This window comes from Drosophila yakuba, chromosome 2R, assembly GCF_016746365.2.
Source record: "Drosophila yakuba strain Tai18E2 chromosome 2R, Prin_Dyak_Tai18E2_2.1, whole genome shotgun sequence".
Taxonomy (NCBI): Eukaryota; Metazoa; Arthropoda; class Insecta; order Diptera; family Drosophilidae; genus Drosophila; species Drosophila yakuba.
In genome coordinates, this window is record NC_052528.2 from 11,028,577 (window position 1) to 11,047,523 (window position 18,947).

Below are 18,947 nucleotides of genomic sequence, written 5' to 3' on the forward strand. Positions count from 1 at the left end.
TATTATTTAATCTATGTTTTATTGGCTTTCTGTAAATTATTATCATTTGTTCAATATGTTCATGCGATAAATAAGTGTTTAAATTAATTAAATAAAATTAAAATAATAACTTTACAGTGTGTGCACAATTTAAACAATTATTTCGGGTTTCGTGTGATTTACAATCGAGTTAAATAAAATAAAAACATCGAATCGATCGGTTAGTGACTATTGGATTGTGTTCGCGTTATAAAGCTGTAGCTAGTTCGAGTCTTTCAAACGAAAATTAAAAACCAAAGTACAAATTAAGATACACGTAATCGCTAGACGTTAATGTTGTTACTTGAAACAATTTCCAAAACTAAGGGGACCACAGAGGAATTACATCTGGCCTTTTTGCATCGCCCCAAAAATACATTCAATTGACTATAAAAAACTCGTACTACATATTTGCAAAACTCACAAATTACAAAAGGTTCAGGCTATCTCCTCCGACTTTTGATTTGTTTAACAATTACTCTGGCTCGCGAGTGATATGTTTTACATTTGTGGTTTGCCTTCAACAAATTACAAATTAGATACGTTTTGTTCGCATTAATTATGAGCACAATAATAGGATTAACAAATAATATATGTATACGTAGGTTTATGCTTTAGGTTTTGTTGAAACTTAGAACTAAAAAATAATGTTTGAAACATTTTCAAAATATTCTCTCTGCGTGTTCTTCTTGTTGTTGTGTTGTGTGGTTCTCGTTAACAATAACAATTTATGGTTGGAAGCACTGCCCGAACAATCGCTATAAATGGATTGCCAGTTCCCGAATACATTTCACAAAACAAGAATTTAATAATTGGACAAAAACAAAAGCAGCGCTCACAAAGAAAATTTGGCCGAAAGTTTGTATTGGATTTGGACCTCCGTTTGTATAGATTTTTATGGTTCATCTGAAGCTGCTGATGGTTCGTTGCTAGCCCAGTTGCTCCCCAGCTCACTTCAGTCACTTCAGATGGGACGCGTGAAATTGGCGGGGAAGAGTCCCTTCTCGTTGGTGCCCTCCTTCTGACCCATCAGCCAGCCCTCCTCCTGTAAGTTGGCAATAAAGAACTGAACTCAATATAGACAGGAAGTGCGGAGATCTGCATTTGGCGCGGAGGGGGAAACTAGCGCGTGCAAAGCTCGAGGATATGTGTATCTCCGGATACCGAAGTTATACCCTTGCATATGATAGTTGGTTTACCTAAATATGCTTATAAAAGTATGGAAATCAAGACAGACTTCACTATTGCACATCATCTGCAAGGGTAAGGCAACCCAACAAAACGACTTTACCTGATCCTCGGGATCGTCGTACTCAATAACGCGAATTAGGTCCCCGATCTCGAAGCTCAGTTCATCCACATCCTCCTTGGCGTAGCCATAGGTGGCCTTCACCCGGTAGAGAACTCCGGCCGGCAAGTCAGCAGTGTTGGCATCTGTTCAGAGAAATAAATGGATTCCATTTTAAGATCTATTACTGCCAGTTCTGGACACCGAAACCCTCAAAGATTCGTACGTCACACAGTGTACATCGAAAGTTGCATAACCGAGTTTAGTAGACGAAGGCACGCAAAGAACAACGCAAACGGAAACGCAATCCTGGCCAAAAAGGGTTAGTGAGTTTAGCGCTTTCTCAGGCTTTTACATTTTTGGGCTGTTAGTTGGTTGTCGGTGGGATGAGCAAGTTGGGCAAGTTGGGCTAAAACCAACGGATAAACGACTGAAGCAGCGAACGTGCAAGCAATGTTGGGTTTATGGGTGATTATTATATAGATAGTTGTACGATAACCTGAGTGTTGGCGTCCCGAATTAAGACAACATTAGTCCATACTATAGGTACTAAATGAAAAACGAAGATAGGTGCAGGTGCACAGCCCAGGAAATGAGTTTGCGATCCTGCCATTGTGGATGCCCCACGCAGCATGCCACACAATCGATTTACAATACAATACCAATACAGTGATCCTCAATTCGGTTTAGACAACAATCACACACAGGAACTAAAGCTTAGATTACAGAAAATTAGACGTGATCCTTCGGAGGATGTGAAGAGATAGTGTGGAAAATACTACAGAGTGAGACATAGGAAGCGAGCTGGACACCCAGTGGACTCGTTCTTGAGGTTTACTCACCAGCGGGCACCTCGTAGATGCGTTCGTCGTCATCCTCGAACGGATTCTTATTAAGATTGTTTACGCTGTGCCTATTAACTACTGGTACTGGTCTACCTTTCTGACTAGTGCCTGTGCTGGTCTTAGTATCTTTTTTATCTGTATCTGTATCTGATATGGTTACTATATTATCTGTATCTGTTGATGTAACTGGGTTGTGCTGGGTGACTGTTACTGTTTCTGTTTCTGTGGCTGTGCCTGTGACTGTTGTGTCATTACCTAATTTCTTCTGCTTGTGCTCCTCGATGGAATTGCCATTGTTGGCCGCCGCCTCGGCAGCAGCTTCTGCATTGGATGTGGTGGATGGCAGCTCCTTGGGCTGTTTGCCACCTTCCTTGGCTATCGAGGGCTCATTGTTGTTGCCGTTGATTTGGACAGGTGTCGCTGCTGGTGGGGCAGGTGTCGCAGATGTTTCTGCTGCTGCTGTTGCTGCTGCTGGTGCTGCAGCTGGAGCTGGCGCTTTTCCCTCAGTTTCCGATGGCTTCACTGCTTCACTGACCACCACCTTATCCTCCGTGGGCGATGTCTGCGTGGTTGTGGTTGCCTTGGCACTCGCATTCAGACCACTGAGCTCGGGACGCTCCAGTGATTTGGTGGTTAGCCCATTCTCCGTGGGACTGCTGGGCGTGGCCGCTGCTAGTGCTGCTGGTGGGGATTCCGGGCGTGGTTCTGGTGTTGAAGAAACTGAATCAAATCGAGGCTCTTGCAGCGACGAGCTGGTGGATGTCGCTAATTGTTGTGTCGTTTCGCGTGTGTGTTTTATTTTGGTTTTTGTTTCATTTTATACGTTGTGATGTTGTTGATTGTCGAATGCATTTGTTTTGTTGCATCATTCAATTGGGTTTCGTATTGTTTTGTGGTTAGCATCATTCCAAACAAAAGATTAAATAAATAAAAGAGAAAAACAAATCAAATAAAACTCAGGACATGCAAGTTAGGGCAAAGGAAAAACTCAATCGGAACTTTCAAAAAGCAACAAGAACATGCAACATTCCATTTGTACGGGGAGCCAGTCGATAGCAACCTGGGATTTCTCATTTAGATGGCTTCCAATCTCAATCTCTCTTTTATTGTTGAAATGATAGAAAGAAGGTTACAATAATCAAAGGATCCCTTACACATTTAGATTAAAGCTAACCCAGATCGCCATTTCGTGTTTATTTACAAGCCAATTGTCTACAAATGGAATGTTTTCGCTATGCCAAGGATACTTTTGGTTAAATTTCAAAACGAGTAGTTAGGGAAATTAGTTGCCAAATAATAAATCAAAAAATTTCTTATAAATTGCCAAAAACTTGAGCGAAATCATCATCATAGAGCAATATTCCATTGAGTATATACAGAGTTTATGGTGCGAATATAAAATATATTATGTCGTATATAGTTGTATAAATATTTTAGATGTTGTGAATCATATTCAGCTCTTTTTATACAACACATCAAATCATAAATATATATTTAAACTTTAATGGAGTTGTATGAGATTGTTTGTTTATTATTTGTACAGTTTTGAGCAATTTATAATGATTATTTTTTGTTTGTTTAACCGGCCGTTAAAAACGTAGAAAATCAAGAAAAAGCAAAAGAATATAAAATTCAATAAATAACAAAAAATACTTAGGCTTCTTGGGCAAGAGATATAAAGATATTTATATACGCAGATAGGGAAATAAACCGCGTAAAAGGACTTACGGCTGTTTGCCAAGCTGGAGCCACCGTTTGTAGTGATTTGATTCTGATAGTTGCTGTTGATGTTGGCATTGTTTAACTTATTTACTGGCGACTGCACTGGGCTCGATGTCTTGATGGGATTGCCTGTGCGAAAGTAGAAACTATAGTTACAGTACTTGCTTTGCCATTACAGGCTGCACTCCCTACTTGTTTGCTTGCGTAGCGTATTGGAGCCGCGCTGCGATTCTGTGGCCAATTTGTCGACGATTGCCTCCAGTTCCGAATAAATCTGTGGTCGCAAAGATGAAAATGGGATTTGCCATTAGTGGGTATTTACATACAAAGTGGCGGTCATTTGACAATGGTTTTAGTAACATTGAGTTAGGAATCTTCTCTTCAATCCACTGTTTAAGTCTATGTTACTAGCAATAGTATCTTATGGAAATGCTGAGTTCTTAGTTCCAAACCCACCTTGGCCGTTTCGTTGTGGAACACTTGCTCTGTGGCGAAGAGCGTCTGCAAGTTGGTGACCAGGAACAGTATCCTAGAGTCGTATAAGGCGGGCAGCTCGTCGTGCAGTTCCGTATTCAGGATTTCGTAGGTGCGTCTGGCTTCCTCCAGCTGCTCGCGACCTTTGGTTAGCTAAAAAGCATAAAGAATTACTTTTAAAACCTCTAACAATTTCCCAGTTAAAGTACTCACTTTGACATCATCTTTGCGTTTGTTGGCATTGGCCTGCAGATTCTGGAAAGAGTGTCGTTGGCCATCGTAGTCAATCAGCTTGCGGTTGCGCTTCTCCACTTTTTTCTGTAAAATATTCAAGACATTGGATGACTGATCTCCATATTTGGGTCTAATCATGTGCCACCTTCATTTCGGGAAACTGTCCGGTGTATGTGTTGAGCGGTATGAGGACTTGATCCCCCAATTTGTGCGCAAAGTCCGCCCACAGACTTTCCGAGGCACCCGTCTGTGCTTGCAGGGCATCGTAGCCGCTCCACTGTGGCTCGTAGATCTCGCAAACGGAATCCATCAGAGTCTTGGAGGCGGCTTGTGCGGCTGTCGTAATATAAAATATACATAAGATTAAATTTGATTTGCATTTGCAGGGAATTCGATGGGGGAACTTACCGCGAACACATCTTATGTAGTTATTGAACTCCTTTTGTAATCTGTTGGCACTCGCCTGCTGGCGATTGAAGTTGTTCAGGTGATCGTCGAAGATTTCATCTGCAGTGCGATCGACTTTGCCCAAGTTTTGTAGAATCTGTTGGGAAAAAACGAAACCGGGGATAAGTAATCTTTGAATGTTGAATAATATTTGCTACTATTTTAATAGTTTGTTTTCAGCACAGTTATAGCCACTCCACATTTGGTGTTGCACTTTTTCGTAACACAACTGAATGAATTTCGAGTTCGGTTTGTTTGTGTGGGCAAAGCAAGGTCGGTCAATAGCAGCATTTTGAAGTCAAATATGTTTGGAATGTGGGCAGCGTTAAACTCGGCTTGAAATCGCTCACTCATTCATTCTGCTCAACGGAACCGCAAATGGGCCAAAAGTTTGAAATAAAATAGAATTATTTGGCAATTGTTGGCGGCTGTTTGTTGTTTGGTTTTTCGCTCGTTTCTCGTTTGGTGTCGGAAAATAGAAAAACTCGCTAAATCTGTTGGCACATGCGGATCTCCGCAATCTATCTTATCGCCGGCGAGGGGTTATCCAATGTGTGTTAAAAAGGCCGCTGTCAACGGCATTTGGGTTGAGAACGATGCTATACTTATTTCTTGCCTCCGGTCAATTTGTGGCACTTATCCGTGCCACACTTAATGGCTTTTCGACGACCAATTAAAGAGCAGAACAAAGTGCGCAGAGATGGGGAGCGTGGCGCAGAGCACAGGAAATGCTTTGGGGGCAGGGTGCCTATGGAATGTGGCTGTGGTGTTCCAACACGTTGACATCGCAGCCTTGTAACCATTTCCATCATCGTCTTTACCGAATGACACCCACGCACCGAAACTCAGAGCGACTTGCTCTCGGCCATCTGTGCGTATACGCAACGTGCTCGCAGATAGCCGGTGATAAGCGGAGAATATACTCTATTTGCCGAGATTCAACAACTGCTGGCCAAATATTTGCAGCCTTAGCAGTCCTATCTGAGTTGGCCAAAAAAAAGGAAGATAACAAGGTTGGCTAATTGAATTTTGCGCGCCACTCGGCAGATAAATAATTAGATATACCTGCAGTTATTTCTCAGGTGTTTGTGTCCATTTAAATAGATGCACAGCAAGAAATTTGCATAAAACTCTTAATGGATTCATAAATAATGTATTTGCTTAATAAATTATTTTGAGATTCCATATATTTTTAAAGTCGTTTTCAAGTATTTTTAATCTTTAACAGTGAAAACTTTTTTTTGGTGTGTAGCCATGTAACATATTTACCGACACGGTCGGAAGTTTTGAATTGGACTTCCTCCGCAGTCACATTAGTGGCTTTTTCAAACCATTTTTTGACCACTCGCCTAAGCCCCGTTATGAGCGATTGTCAAATGAGCCACGACATGTGGCACGCATACGGAATTAGCCAAGTCAAAACATCGAAGGCAACGAGCAGCCAGAACATGGAATGCCCTTACACGAGCATATCTTATCTGAGAGTCATTCCAGACAGTTACGAGTGTTTTATGGGCTAGTTTCCTGATGTTATGCTAATACCTAAAGTACTAGCAATCAGTAGATTTGGATTTATAGGTGCTTAATCTCGTTGTGCGACTTATGAGCCAGTCAAAGTTCTGTCTTCGACCAAGAGTATGTCGCACACACATCAAGCTGGTGCAGCTCCACCGCATGAACCATTTAAGGCCACACACTCAATACCTCTGGCAATATGGCTTAGACAACAAACTGGTTGCCCCCTCAAGACATTATAATGACCATTTTCGTAATTGAAACCAAGCGGTTCGGTTGACAAGAGTTAAGGTCTTTGTTTACTTCACTTCCCTACTTGGTTCGATCTGAAGTGAGCGGTGTGAGTCAGTCACTAAAGTCACTTTCGGCTGAAGATTGTCTTATTAAAAGTTATTATCAAACGGGCGGACTGTTAACCGAATAGATATTGTGATTCTTTTGTTGCCAAGGCTGGAGTTCTTATCAGTTCTTTGGGCTGAACCCAACAAGGACAGTTGTGGCTGGTCACTTCCGTTTTGGGGCGTTCTCTCTAGTTTTATGGTGGCCATGTGTAATGTCTGTCACAGTTTGCGTCACCGAATTCTGTTCTTGGTAATTTTCATTTCATGTGTATATATTTAGAGGCGCGCACATATAGTCTCTGTTTGTGTGGAACGTCTACCTCTGCCTCTGCCTCTGCAGATTTTGTCATTTATTTAAGAACTGACGTCGTTCCTGCCCGCCTTCTATATCTCTGTTTTCTCTCGCGATCTCTTGCCAAAAATCATATTCGTACGCCTAGACTTGTCTATATACATTTGTGTATTCCTATTTCGTCGGCAACCACCCATGCAACATGTGCGTTTAACTCTTCTACGCGGGGGATCCCGACCACAGCCCAAAAATGGGTCAAAAGATCTTTAAGTTTAGGCCAATAAACGTGTAACCACGAAAAGGTTATTCGCCCAAACCATGTTAGTCAGAGATTAATACCATATGGTTAAACTTCCCACACAGACTATAAAAGAGGTCTTCACGATCATGAACGGTATTTTGCAATCGAGTAAATTTACAGACCAAAAGTTAAAGCCTATTTGTTAACTGTTTAATAAAACATTTCATTAAAGTTACCTTAAACTCTGATTTATTTTTAGCATTTAGCACAGTAAACACACAAATTTCTCCATTGACTTTCTAACCGATATTTAAATATTTTTGTTGAGTGCACCCATTCAAAACCTGCAGTTAAACGTGGGCTAAACATTAGGTTAACTTTCGGTTAACCAGTTTGGCTGTCTGGCAAAAGAAGCAGAAGCAGAAGTAAAGACCAGAAAAAGCAACATCAACGACCTCGACCACAGTGGAAAATGTCTCATTTTGGTGTGTTTTATGTGCAGACTTGGGCGTAGGATGTGGGTCGTAGGATGGCTGAAATGGATGACAACATCGCACAGCTGTTCGGGATGTGTTCGGAGCAGGGAATCAACTGCAATCTAATGAAATGAAATGAAACGGAACGTTCAGCGAAGTGCAAACAAACAAAAGTTAAGTGCACATCGGTGGGGGAAATGTGGGGCATGTTCACTCGCATTTGGCCATAAGCAGACGTTGGCCCAGTTTGCAAGGAATGCGCAGTGGCAGACAGTGGCAGTTGCAAGAGAGACCCACAAAAGCGCGCAACAAGTCTGGTAAGCCAATGCGACACCTATTATGCTCTACAATCATTACTTTGCTTACTTATGGATAGGGATTTTACTATCTATCAGTTTTAATTGCGATTGGTATTCATGTCGCTTTTGAATTATGTTTATTTCATTCCCCAAACAAATATAAAAATAATCAAGATAAAAATCTTAAAAATTTAAAATTTTATTATATGATTTACACCTTACACAGACTGCTTACATATTCTAATTTAACCAAGCGCTTTGCCCCACGTTGGGCGCCAGTTCTGTGACTTACACTCGCGCCAAAAGTTCTACAAACTCTGCTAGCTATGCAGGTATTTTTTGGTTTTTTTGTGAAAGCCCCCTAGGCTTTTTATTCTCCGACTTCTCAAAGTTAATAATCTCCATTTCTACCCTACGTAAATCACAGACAAAAGAAGGTTTAAAAAAAGTAAAAGAGTAGGTATACAAGCTATATGCATCCAAGTATCTACAAGTATCTAACCATGTATATATCTACATTGTCTACTTATACTGAGAACAAATAACAGACGCAGAACAATTGTGAAAAAACTTGTAGAAATTGGCATGAATAATGCGCCCGCCGGCGAAAAGCGAGAAAAGAGAAAGGGGCATGGCCGGCAGGAGGAGAAATGGCCAGAGAAATGTGGAAATGTGCCATGACTTGGGTGGGAAACGAAAGGGGCGAAGTCTGTGGATCAGTGTGTCCGCAAAAGACTTTTTAGTCGGGCCAACTCGGACTCTCTTGCCTTGTGACAGTGGTGAGGCCGCCCAGTTTATTGGCATGTATCTACTTATAGAAAGATACGTTTTTTGAAAAATAACATAACCTTAGAAAATAATAAATAAAGAAATAGTAGAGTTAAATAAAGCATAAAGTTACATTTCAAGTATTCAATAATGCTTCAAGTTTTAAATCTAATAAATACCACTTCTTATTGTACTTGACCTGTCCATCATATTTCCAAATCGAGCAAAGCAATGCTTGCACTGCGATAAAAAGTTTGTGTTTCAGTGTACACTCGCATTTCATTCCAGGTCTTCGAAGCTATGTGTGTCTGTGTGGGACAAGCCAAAGACCTAACCTATTACCACAAAAGTACATTTTTCTTTGCCCACTTTTTTCAGACTTTTTTCTGACTACTTTCAGAGTTTTTTCCAACTTGTTGCCCCGTTTGGTTAGCGGTGCTTATTGAGTCGATGATGACAGCAAAAAATTATTTGTGGGCAGTAACCGGTTTTGGCACCTTGTCCAGACTATCCCCCTTGCAAAAAAATAGACACAAACACCACCCCCGAGAGTCATGTGACAGAGAACTGACATATGGTTATGGTAATTGCGATTAATATTGACTTCAAATGGTTGTTAGGTTCGCGTAAAGATTGAGATGCAAACGCAAATGGACGGAGTTTTCTCATATGTTAAGTGAATTCCGTTGCGCAACATCGATGAGCGATATCAATTCCATTCCCATTTTGCATAATCTTTGATTTGATTCGAGCTCTCATTTCTTTGATGCCTTTTCCATCGCTTTCTTTGGTCAAATCGGCTCAGGCAAGTGGAAAGTGAAACTCGTTTGTACTCGTAGAAAGTTCGAATCGGCGAAAGAAGGGAGGAATCGGCGCAAGAAGAAGCGGCAGCCGTAGAAAACTAATATTTATCCCACATGCATGCACGGATCGGAGAATATGAGCTCTTTCCAGCCAGTCTTGTCATGTGATTTATCAATTAGCATTAGCCGTTGGCCATTGGCCACAAAGCCGAAGAAAAGCGCTGGCCTGCGGTTACTTCGCTGGATTCTAGTCAACTTGGGGAGTTGCTTGCTAATTAGTAGAGAAATCTCTCGCCAAACGAGTTTGGGAGCTGGGAATAGTGGCAGCCAAAAATGCATAGTTTGGAGCTTAATAAATCAACCTTATTATCAAGTTTCCCAAAACTACTGCTCTTTTGTACATCAACTGAATTTTGCATTTATAGCTCATACTAAAGAGTCTGTAAACCTTAGTTATAATTTTAATGGGTTGTTGAGCAATCTGTCAATACAACCTACTTATAATAGATTGGTTAATAAACAATCTTCAATGCCAAACTGCAGATGCAGAATATAAGACCTAAACAGTTTTTTCTGTGTACTACTAGCATCGTTTTTCATCTGGCCGATAAAAATATCTCAGCAGTAGCTGCATGTTTCCATCATTCATTCCTTAATATTATTATGAGATCTTTTTCTCTGGTACTTATTGCAAGGTGAATAGATAATGAACGTTTATGTTAATTTACTTAATTGAGCCCGATTATAGAGACCTTTGTTTTGATCCCAGCACTTTCATTTGGCACTGCATTTGAAATGAAAAGCGTTTTCACTGAACCAAGCCAAACATTTGCACTCCGTTGTTATTTCGAAATAAATAGAAAATAGAAAACATGACGGGCTAATTGCAAGTGGAATACGAATGGGCTATGTAAGTAAACAGAAGCGGTCAACTGCTGAATGATGAAAAGCCAAAAAACGTTTTACAAAGTCAGCGGATTCCCCGCCATCAAAGTGAAAAGTTTTAACGACCGCAAAGCGAATATTGGTTAGATTCAATCGAATGCAATTAATAAGTGAATAACTGAGTAAGTGAATAAGAGGTGCTCTTAACCGGATATTCAAGCGAGTGCCGGGGAAGTTTCGGTTTTGGGGGGATTGTCCGGGGACAGGTTTTTATTAAATTTTATTTCATTATCGGTTTTATGCGATTATTAAGAAAGAAAAAGCTTCCGCTGAGCACGCATTCGGCGACAGTTATTTAAGCTCGTCTCGGCCTCAGCTGTGTGTATCTCTCAGATACTCAGATACAATTATAGCTAGACAAAAGCCGCACAATAATTGTCGTTTCAGCAGCTTGCGAGATTATTGCATGGCGACAGGTTTTTGCGAATTGTTTTCAAGTGCTTTCGCTTGGCTGTGTGTGCATTACTATCTGGTTATGTAACGTCGAGAATTTTTCAGCGATTTTGGTGATCACGTCTCGAAATGTATATACCACGTGTGTATCTTGAAAAGTTTCAAGTAAATAAATAGTCAGAGTGTGATAATTTGGAAACTACTTAATTAGTCATCTAGTTTCTTCATGAACTACAATAAATCTCGATTCATCTTAGCAGTGGTGACTAATTCAGGTTAAAACCAAAGCTAATGATAACATTTGTGTACTCTAATCGTTCGCTATCATCAAATCACATTATTCAACATTAACATTTGTTGCTTATGTTAACATTTGTTGCTGATCTTATTTCGACTCGATCATTTTACCTTCAACTTTGAGGAGAACCCTTTTCGGTTACACAATTATGGCCGTATTTGTGATATATTCATGCTAATCGATCGCAAGATATCGAGAAAACCAAAAGCACACATTGAACATATCTGAGAGATAGCCGCAAATGTTCTCGTAACTCACAAATATTTGTGAATGCGGTCAAATCATGAGCGAATACTTAGCACTAGTATCTCCAAGTGTCTCAACCGCATGTAGTTGGTATCTTTATCTCGGAATCATTGTATCTTTCCGCCTGCCTCGTTTAGCATTGAAGCGCAAAGTGAACTCATTGAAGTGCCTGCCATTAGAGATCATTGAAGAAAAACTCCACGTGATTTGCATAGACAAGCCCAAATAAAAATTTAGGTACTTTATGGCACGTGACGAACCATGTAGGATAGTGTGGGCAATCTTTAACCAGATCGTTAGCAAATCGTCGGCAAAATCACTGGGGTATGACAAATAGGTCAAGAGCAGTAGAAATGGAGTAAATTCAAATTCGAGCTTTGAAAAATTTCCAGCATTTGCCCATTCAACTATAAAGTGCTCTGCAGTTAAATCTGATATCAAATTGGTTTGTTGCATAACATGGTCACGGCTAAACCGCACTCTTTCAGCTCTATTTCAATATGTGAATGAACGCCGAAGAATAGAGGAACCAAACAAACCCATTTCGCTGATAAGAAAGTATATAGTATATTGTATAAATGGATGGAATTTTTGCGGGGGTGGGGGTGGCAAATTCCAATTCGTTACAGAGCCACTGAAACGAGGGCTTATCAGGCCCCATTAACTTTTTCCTTTGGTTCCATAATAGTCAAATCTCTACGATAAGGGTATGAGTTTTCAATTATTTTTGCCACAATCAATTGCGAATATCACGCATACGTCATGTTGAGCAGACTTAAATTTGGAAACATCATAAATGCGTAGGAAACTCATTTATACCGATACTGATACGAAATAGATTCGATGGCAAATTGAAATATAATGATTAGTGCGGAGAAATACAGCAAAAGTGAAATGAAAAGCTACAGTACGCATCAGTGACGTTTGACAATTTTTCCAAGCTCCCTGGCAATCTCTCAATCTTCTTTATTTTCTCCTCGTGTATCCCCTTTATCTGTTCGTTTTTACACACGTTTCGCAATTGCAAACTGTGCAAAAGTCAGTGAACTGCTTTTAATTACAAATCCACGCAGCTGGCAGGCAGTACATTATTACAAAGATATTTACAAAACGCTGAAAAACTGAATTTTCCACTTGATCGAAGACCAAAACAGCTTCGAAGAAAATGCGCTCTGGAGATTTCCTACAAACAACAGCCGAGTAATAAACATTTTTCTAATACATTTTAATTCCTCGGGCACTCTTAATGCGAAAACTTTTCGCACATTAGTTTCGGAGATCAAACAAAGCCCACCAAATCACCAAATTGCATATATGTATGTATGTACATATGTACACTTGCCGTGCCCCAATTCAATTCAATTCAATTCAATTTCCACTTGCACATTCTGGAAACGTTTGTTTTCTAAAGCCATTTCGTGGCAGCCTTTAATGCATTTTTCAAGAATCCAGATGAACATTATACAATTAAAATGATAAACAACAAATGAAACCGCAGAATACCTCTTATTGCTAAATTATGCAACTGACATTGAAAAAGTCAAATGCATATGAACGCCGCAGCCCTCTGAAAAGCCAGTGCCGTGTAAATCTCATTGAAATTAACTACATCGCCCGACTGCAGGGGCATCCCCTCGACCACCTGCACCTCTTGCAACTCGCATTCGGAAATTGCATAAAACGCTTCCAGAGCGCTGGAAAATTGCTCATAACCTCGACCAGAGCGGCGGGAAATCATCTGCGAGTGCATTTTGCCTTGATGGACAGGGGGGCCGAGGCTGCGGGGGCGGGGGTGGTCTAACAATTGTCCCTGATTGGGCAATAGCAAAAAGTCGGCAATAGCTTTGGCTGCAAAAAATGGAATCAAATGCGAAGGCTTTCAAGCGAGCGGCGCGAATGCGCCCCCTGCCGGCCCAGAAATGAAATACTGCAGGTGCTACAGAGAGAGAAACGGTGGGTATTATCACAAAGTATATATAGGCAACTGAATGGAATATGAAATCTGGGGATCGTAGATCCTCTAAGTCTAACCGAGCTTAACTCAAATTCTTTGCATACTCAATTGAGAAAATTTGTATAATTTCTCTCGGTGTAATGTAACAAGGGGGATTGCTTTGGGGTTCGAAGCCGATGCAAATTTTGAACTATGCTAATTCCGATGCTAATACCCAAGCACTGACACACCAGCATCGGATTCATTTGAGCGTAACTAGCGCGAAAAAATCACCCAAAATGAGAACGAAACAATTAAGCTGAATAGCAACCAATATTTGCGTAACATATTCCCCACTTTTTCGGGCGATAAAAAGAAAGCTTTCACATCGAAAATTGTATGCTGTCCACTGCATTTGCATTTCCATTAATATTTAAATTTATAAACTATGTATGTATGTATATCCCACTGATTGCGTAAGCTGAGACGCAGTTAGGGTTCGCTGCCAACCGGTTTTGCAATCCACCCAAAACAACGGTGGAAATAAAAACAATTATTGTAACAAGTTAACTAACCGACAACACTTTCGCGGTATGAGAAGTGGGTTCCCATGCCTTGGCAGTCGCCTTATTTTTCCTATTTTTCCTATTTTTTCTATTTTTCTACATTTCTTTTTTTTACTGCACCTGTAAGTAGAACAACAGCCACAGCAGTAGCAAATCGCTTGCTCTGTATCTGCGTTGGGATCTGTTTTCCGATCTACTACCTTTTGTTCTAGACCCCCCCGCCCCCTTTCCTGGCTTTTCCCATTTTCCCTTCCCATTTCCGCAAGCGAATATGTAGTTGAATTAAATCGGATACTCTGTTCCCTCTGACACAGTCGCCAGATGCGACTGCAGATGCCCATGTATAATGTGCATAGGCATAGGATGCGACATACGTCTTTGCCAGCAGCTTGGAGCCCAGATAGCGCAGCTCCCCAAGTGGGGCTCGGATGTGGAGCAACAGTTGGGGGTCAGACAGGTAGACAAACACACTGCTCTGCGAGATTAGCCCAGTGTCTTTCTACACTCTACAGAAACACACATCCCACTGGCTGGCATTTAACTATCATATGAACAATTAGATAAGCTCAGCAAGCTCAGATAAGCTCAAATCGACAGTAATTGACCTTGCGTCTTTTCACGCGCCACACTTTTTCCAAAAGTTTGTTTTCGTTTTTCTTCTGCTTGTGGTTGTAGTGGTTGTAGTGTTTCGTCTTTTCTTTTTTGGGTTAGACAACAAACTGCAGCTTTAAATAGAACTCTTTGGGGTTGCGTTAGTGACTAACACTTGAACTTCACACCCAATGACATGCGTTATCATTCTGCTCGAACATCTTAGCGAACTGCACAATTGTGCATTAATGAGCCAAAGTGAGACGCTGTGAAGTAATTCCAATTGTTATGCAATCAAAAAGTGACACAAAGACTCTGTTACTCCGTCTGTTTCCTTTACTTTCATGCACGATTGTCGGCAATTTCAATAATTGAGCACTCTTTTCTATAATAAGCTCCGGAGTATATAACTTATAACAATCACATCTGTCGCATTATTGTGTGAGTATCTTTATTTGATATCTGCCTCTGACTTGTAGATTGCTTCACGCTCGATTAAATAGAGCTATTGAATTGAATCTATCTGTGGTCAGTACTTTTGAAAACGCCCCTTGGATAAAAGGGGCGTAAGGCCAGACTGCAGCACTCGATCACTAATGGGGCCCATATCTACGTACATATAACGTGATATATGATACAACCCCTCGAAAGTCTTAAAGTGCAATGTCAGATATTTACACCACCTATATGTAAACATGGCTTTTTCTGTTCTTGTTTTCGGCTCTTTAAGTCAGCCGCCAAATGTTTCCACGTATTTGAGAGGGGTTAATATACATATATTCGCTTTGAATTTCGATCCCTTTGGGGTTAATGCGAACTTGTTTATTCGCGAAAGCCGATAACAAATTGATTGTGTATTGATGGGATCAGCATTAAAATGCTCGATTTTTTGTGCAATTACTGGAAGGGAAACCAAAGAACTGGTGGGAAGTGCCAACTGTAGCAAAACTTTATATATTCATTTATTACTTAGGTATTTCTTATTCCATTTCAATCTGAGAATATCGCAACTAATCAATAGAAATAGGAAATTAACTTAAATATAATCTGCAATTCAACGAGGCGATAAATGAATTCTGAATACTGAACTTCCCAGGCTTTTAGGCCCAATTGTCTAAATTTACCAGCTAAGAATTCAAGTGATTACAATTAACAGCGAATTTCGCATTGATTTTGAACTGCGGACAAGCGAGGTGTATAAATAAGAACCCAAAAACAGTTGACATTTCGTCGGCATGCAACAAGAAGTTCAATAAGCAACAGGCAAGTTTGGATCGACTACTGCCAATAAAATGTCAATCGGTGCTGATGCACTGCATCGATTCGAATCGAGGGGCAGATCGCCGAGGGGTGGGCACATTTTGGCAGCTGTTGTGCGGTGCCGCATAAAAATAGACAAATAGCCAGGGAGCGAGAAAAGTGGGAAAAGCTAGAAAAGCGAGAAAAGCGGCGCGGGCGAAATGCTGTGTGCTTTCCCTTTCCCCATTGCGCTCCACCCATTCGGCAAATAGAAAACTTAGAAAAACTAAAAGCCCAAGTGTGCGTAGAGTTATAAAACAAAAGCCCAATACCCAGCACACGTCGCACACATTTAGTACGTTCAGTAGATTCGGAAAAGAGCGAGATCTATTTAAAGATTGACTACTGCCAGGAAGAGCGACGGCGACATTTTCCCGCGGCTGACTGGGCCGGGGGAAAATTCAACACACCTCAAATAAAAATGTATCTAGGCATCCGCAAGATGCCCAGTGTGTGTATGTATGTGTTTGTGTGTGTGAGTGTGTGTGTCTGCAGATGACAAGTTTTCTCTGCCGCCGAACAGCTCGATGTGAAAAATCACAAGCAGAAATTTCGAAAATTGAGCACACGCCATGCGAAATAATAAAGCTATGTGAATTCCGCCCAGAGAACGAAATTTGTTAAAAATACATTTCATTTTCACATTTCTAGAGGGAAAATTATGAAATAAACTAGACCGACCAGAGAGCCGGGCGAAAATCAAGCAAACTCGGAAGTTAACTAGGTCTACATATATGCGTGCATCGAAGATCTTGCTACTTAAGAGCAAAGAAACCTTAAATTCTAAAATCGTTTCACAGTGACATTTAGTGGGGGAATTTGTGGTACCAAGTTTAATGACCAACACACGCGAGCATCAGGTCGCATCCCAAAAAAAAATTAAGAGCTCAAATACCAACGAACTTTAGAAATCGGTCCCAAATGCCAACTCACACGGATGGATATACATAGAAATCAATAGCTCTGGCTGAGATTACAGCACTTTTGGCTGAACCACCAAACCACCGAACCACTCTGGAGATCTTGGAATGCGCCCGACCATCCGAAGTAAAATGTGAAGTGAAGTGAAGGCATCTAAACCCGTTTTGGGTCAGCTTTTACACGTTGTTTGGGCCGCTTCATTGACATTTCGCCGCATCGAACGCAGGAAAAACAACAAAATACAACAAGATACCACCAAATACAACAATAAACAAAGACAATAATGTTAATAAGACAACAACACAACTTTCACTTGTACGCATCGGCGGAAAGATGAAAAACATTCAAAAATCCTACAGACGCATCTCATGAATGGGAAAGATGAAAAGCATCGGCGGAGCTGGGATTGGCCTAAACTCGCGACAGGTGTCACACACATTCTCCACGTCTTCTGGGTGATTTACTCAATGGAAATCTTTGTGGGAAGCTCGCAATCTAAAGTCCATTGCTCAAACTAACTTATTGCAATTTGTTGAGAGTTTATAATAATTAAAAGAGAGACAGTCCAGGTGTAAAACTTTTAACTGCGCAAGTGATCATAAATAACTTAGTCACATAAAATACATAATATATATATACATTCATATGTATGTTTATTGTTGTATAAGTATATTCATTGATTTGCAATCGCTGTTTTCCATTTCGGCTTTCCATTTTAGCTAAACTCTTATCACTGCAGGATGTACTACGAACAAGTTGTTTAAGGTATTGAATATGTATGTTTCCATATTTTTCTGACAGTTGATATAGGAATTAAAAAGTGTGATTTTTATGTAAAAAAAACTGAAGTAGGGCCGTGATAACTGGCCTGGAAATTGAGGGAAATGAGCAAGAGCAGGTGACCCAGCTGGAGAAGTAGGACAGGGCCACGACTTGGACTGGAAGGGATTGGTTAACGAGGTAGCGGGAACGCAAAGGGGGTCGGTGCATTGGTGGTGGGTTGCATGACCTTCCCGTGTAGCGTGGGCGTGGGCGTCGCAAAGTGCATCTGGAGTCGAACTCACCTTCTCCTTGGCACGTCCAGCGTGTTTTTGAACTGATTTGGCCAGCATGATGCCTTTATTTTCGGACATTCAGCGGTGTGTTGAACGGCGGATTGCTATTTTGATTTAACTTGATGGACCAATAATCTTTGTAGAGATGCACTTTTCCCCTTGCTAGTATTGGCACAACTGGAAAAAGCACAGTTTTCCGTTTGCGGGAAACTTTAAATGCACGATAAACAACCGAGTGTTGTGTTTATGTTTCAAACAAAACTAAACAATATCGCTTCGAAAACGGCCCCCACACACTTGTTAACGATATTATGTATATTTACGGCCCCGATATATTTTTTGGCAATGCGACTTCTGCGGGCGCGTCGAATTCGCTCGGAATATTCAAAACAAATGGCACAAGTAGTCGACGGACGAACGGAGAAGAAAAGGCGACGAATGTGCGTGGAAGACGACGGCGATAAACGAGAGAACGCGACTTCAGCTGCGGCAGAGCAGAGCAGTGTGGCTGTGCGCCCGAAATACCGCCCTACTAGGTTCCTTTAAATAGCCCCTGCGTGCAGAGCTTGACTAGCGGTAAGCAATGTTTCAAACCAAGTCGTGTTTTAAAACTATCAGCAACGCCAAAAAAAAAGGAGCTATCCATTTTTGTTTATTTATATCGTAAAAGGCATCATACAAAATTGTCTTTCAGTGGAACTGTGTTCATTTTCCGTTTACCTCTACTACGTTTTTATTCGCTTTATGATGGGATTAAAATATGGCGATCTTGCATTAAAAAATTTTTAATATTTTCTATACACGATGAAGATGAATTTCTTTCTTTTATTTGTAACAATAACAGCAATATATAATTATTTTGCCTTATTTTTGTAAATCCTATTTTTGACAAAATAAAAAGCATACTTTAACTACAAGCTGCTGGGCTTTAAGCATT

The 18,947-nt window shown here is 40.7% G+C and overlaps 1 protein-coding gene and 1 long non-coding RNA gene across 7 annotated transcripts; one reads left to right on the forward strand and one right to left on the reverse strand.

Moving 5' to 3' along the window:
- Positions 1-2: 2 nt before the first annotated feature.
- LOC6530080 (amphiphysin) lies at positions 3-18,486 on the reverse strand. Of its 6 annotated transcripts, none has more exons than XM_039373122.2 (10): positions 18,020-18,486; positions 4,990-5,125; positions 4,727-4,917; positions 4,561-4,665; positions 4,330-4,500; positions 4,066-4,147; positions 3,880-4,002; positions 2,149-2,856; positions 1,310-1,452; positions 3-1,084 (listed from the first exon to the last, which is right to left on the reverse strand). In XM_039373122.2, exons 1-10 carry the CDS (start codon positions 18,086-18,088, stop codon positions 983-985), a joined length of 1,830 nt encoding a protein of 609 aa, XP_039229056.1. In that variant the 5' UTR covers positions 18,089-18,486; the 3' UTR covers positions 3-982. The 6 variants fall into 6 exon arrangements, with proteins under 6 accessions (XP_039229056.1, XP_039229055.1, XP_002091026.1 ...); XM_039373121.2 differs by having other exon boundaries at positions 2,149-2,916; XM_002090990.4 differs by having other exon boundaries at positions 3-1,063; positions 2,149-2,916; positions 18,020-18,483.
- Positions 5,132-17,253, forward strand: LOC120321190. Its single transcript, XR_005560780.2, has 2 exons — positions 5,132-16,489; positions 16,686-17,253. It is a non-coding gene; the product is annotated as an uncharacterized LOC120321190 (long non-coding RNA).
- Positions 18,487-18,947: the final 461 nt, after the last annotated feature.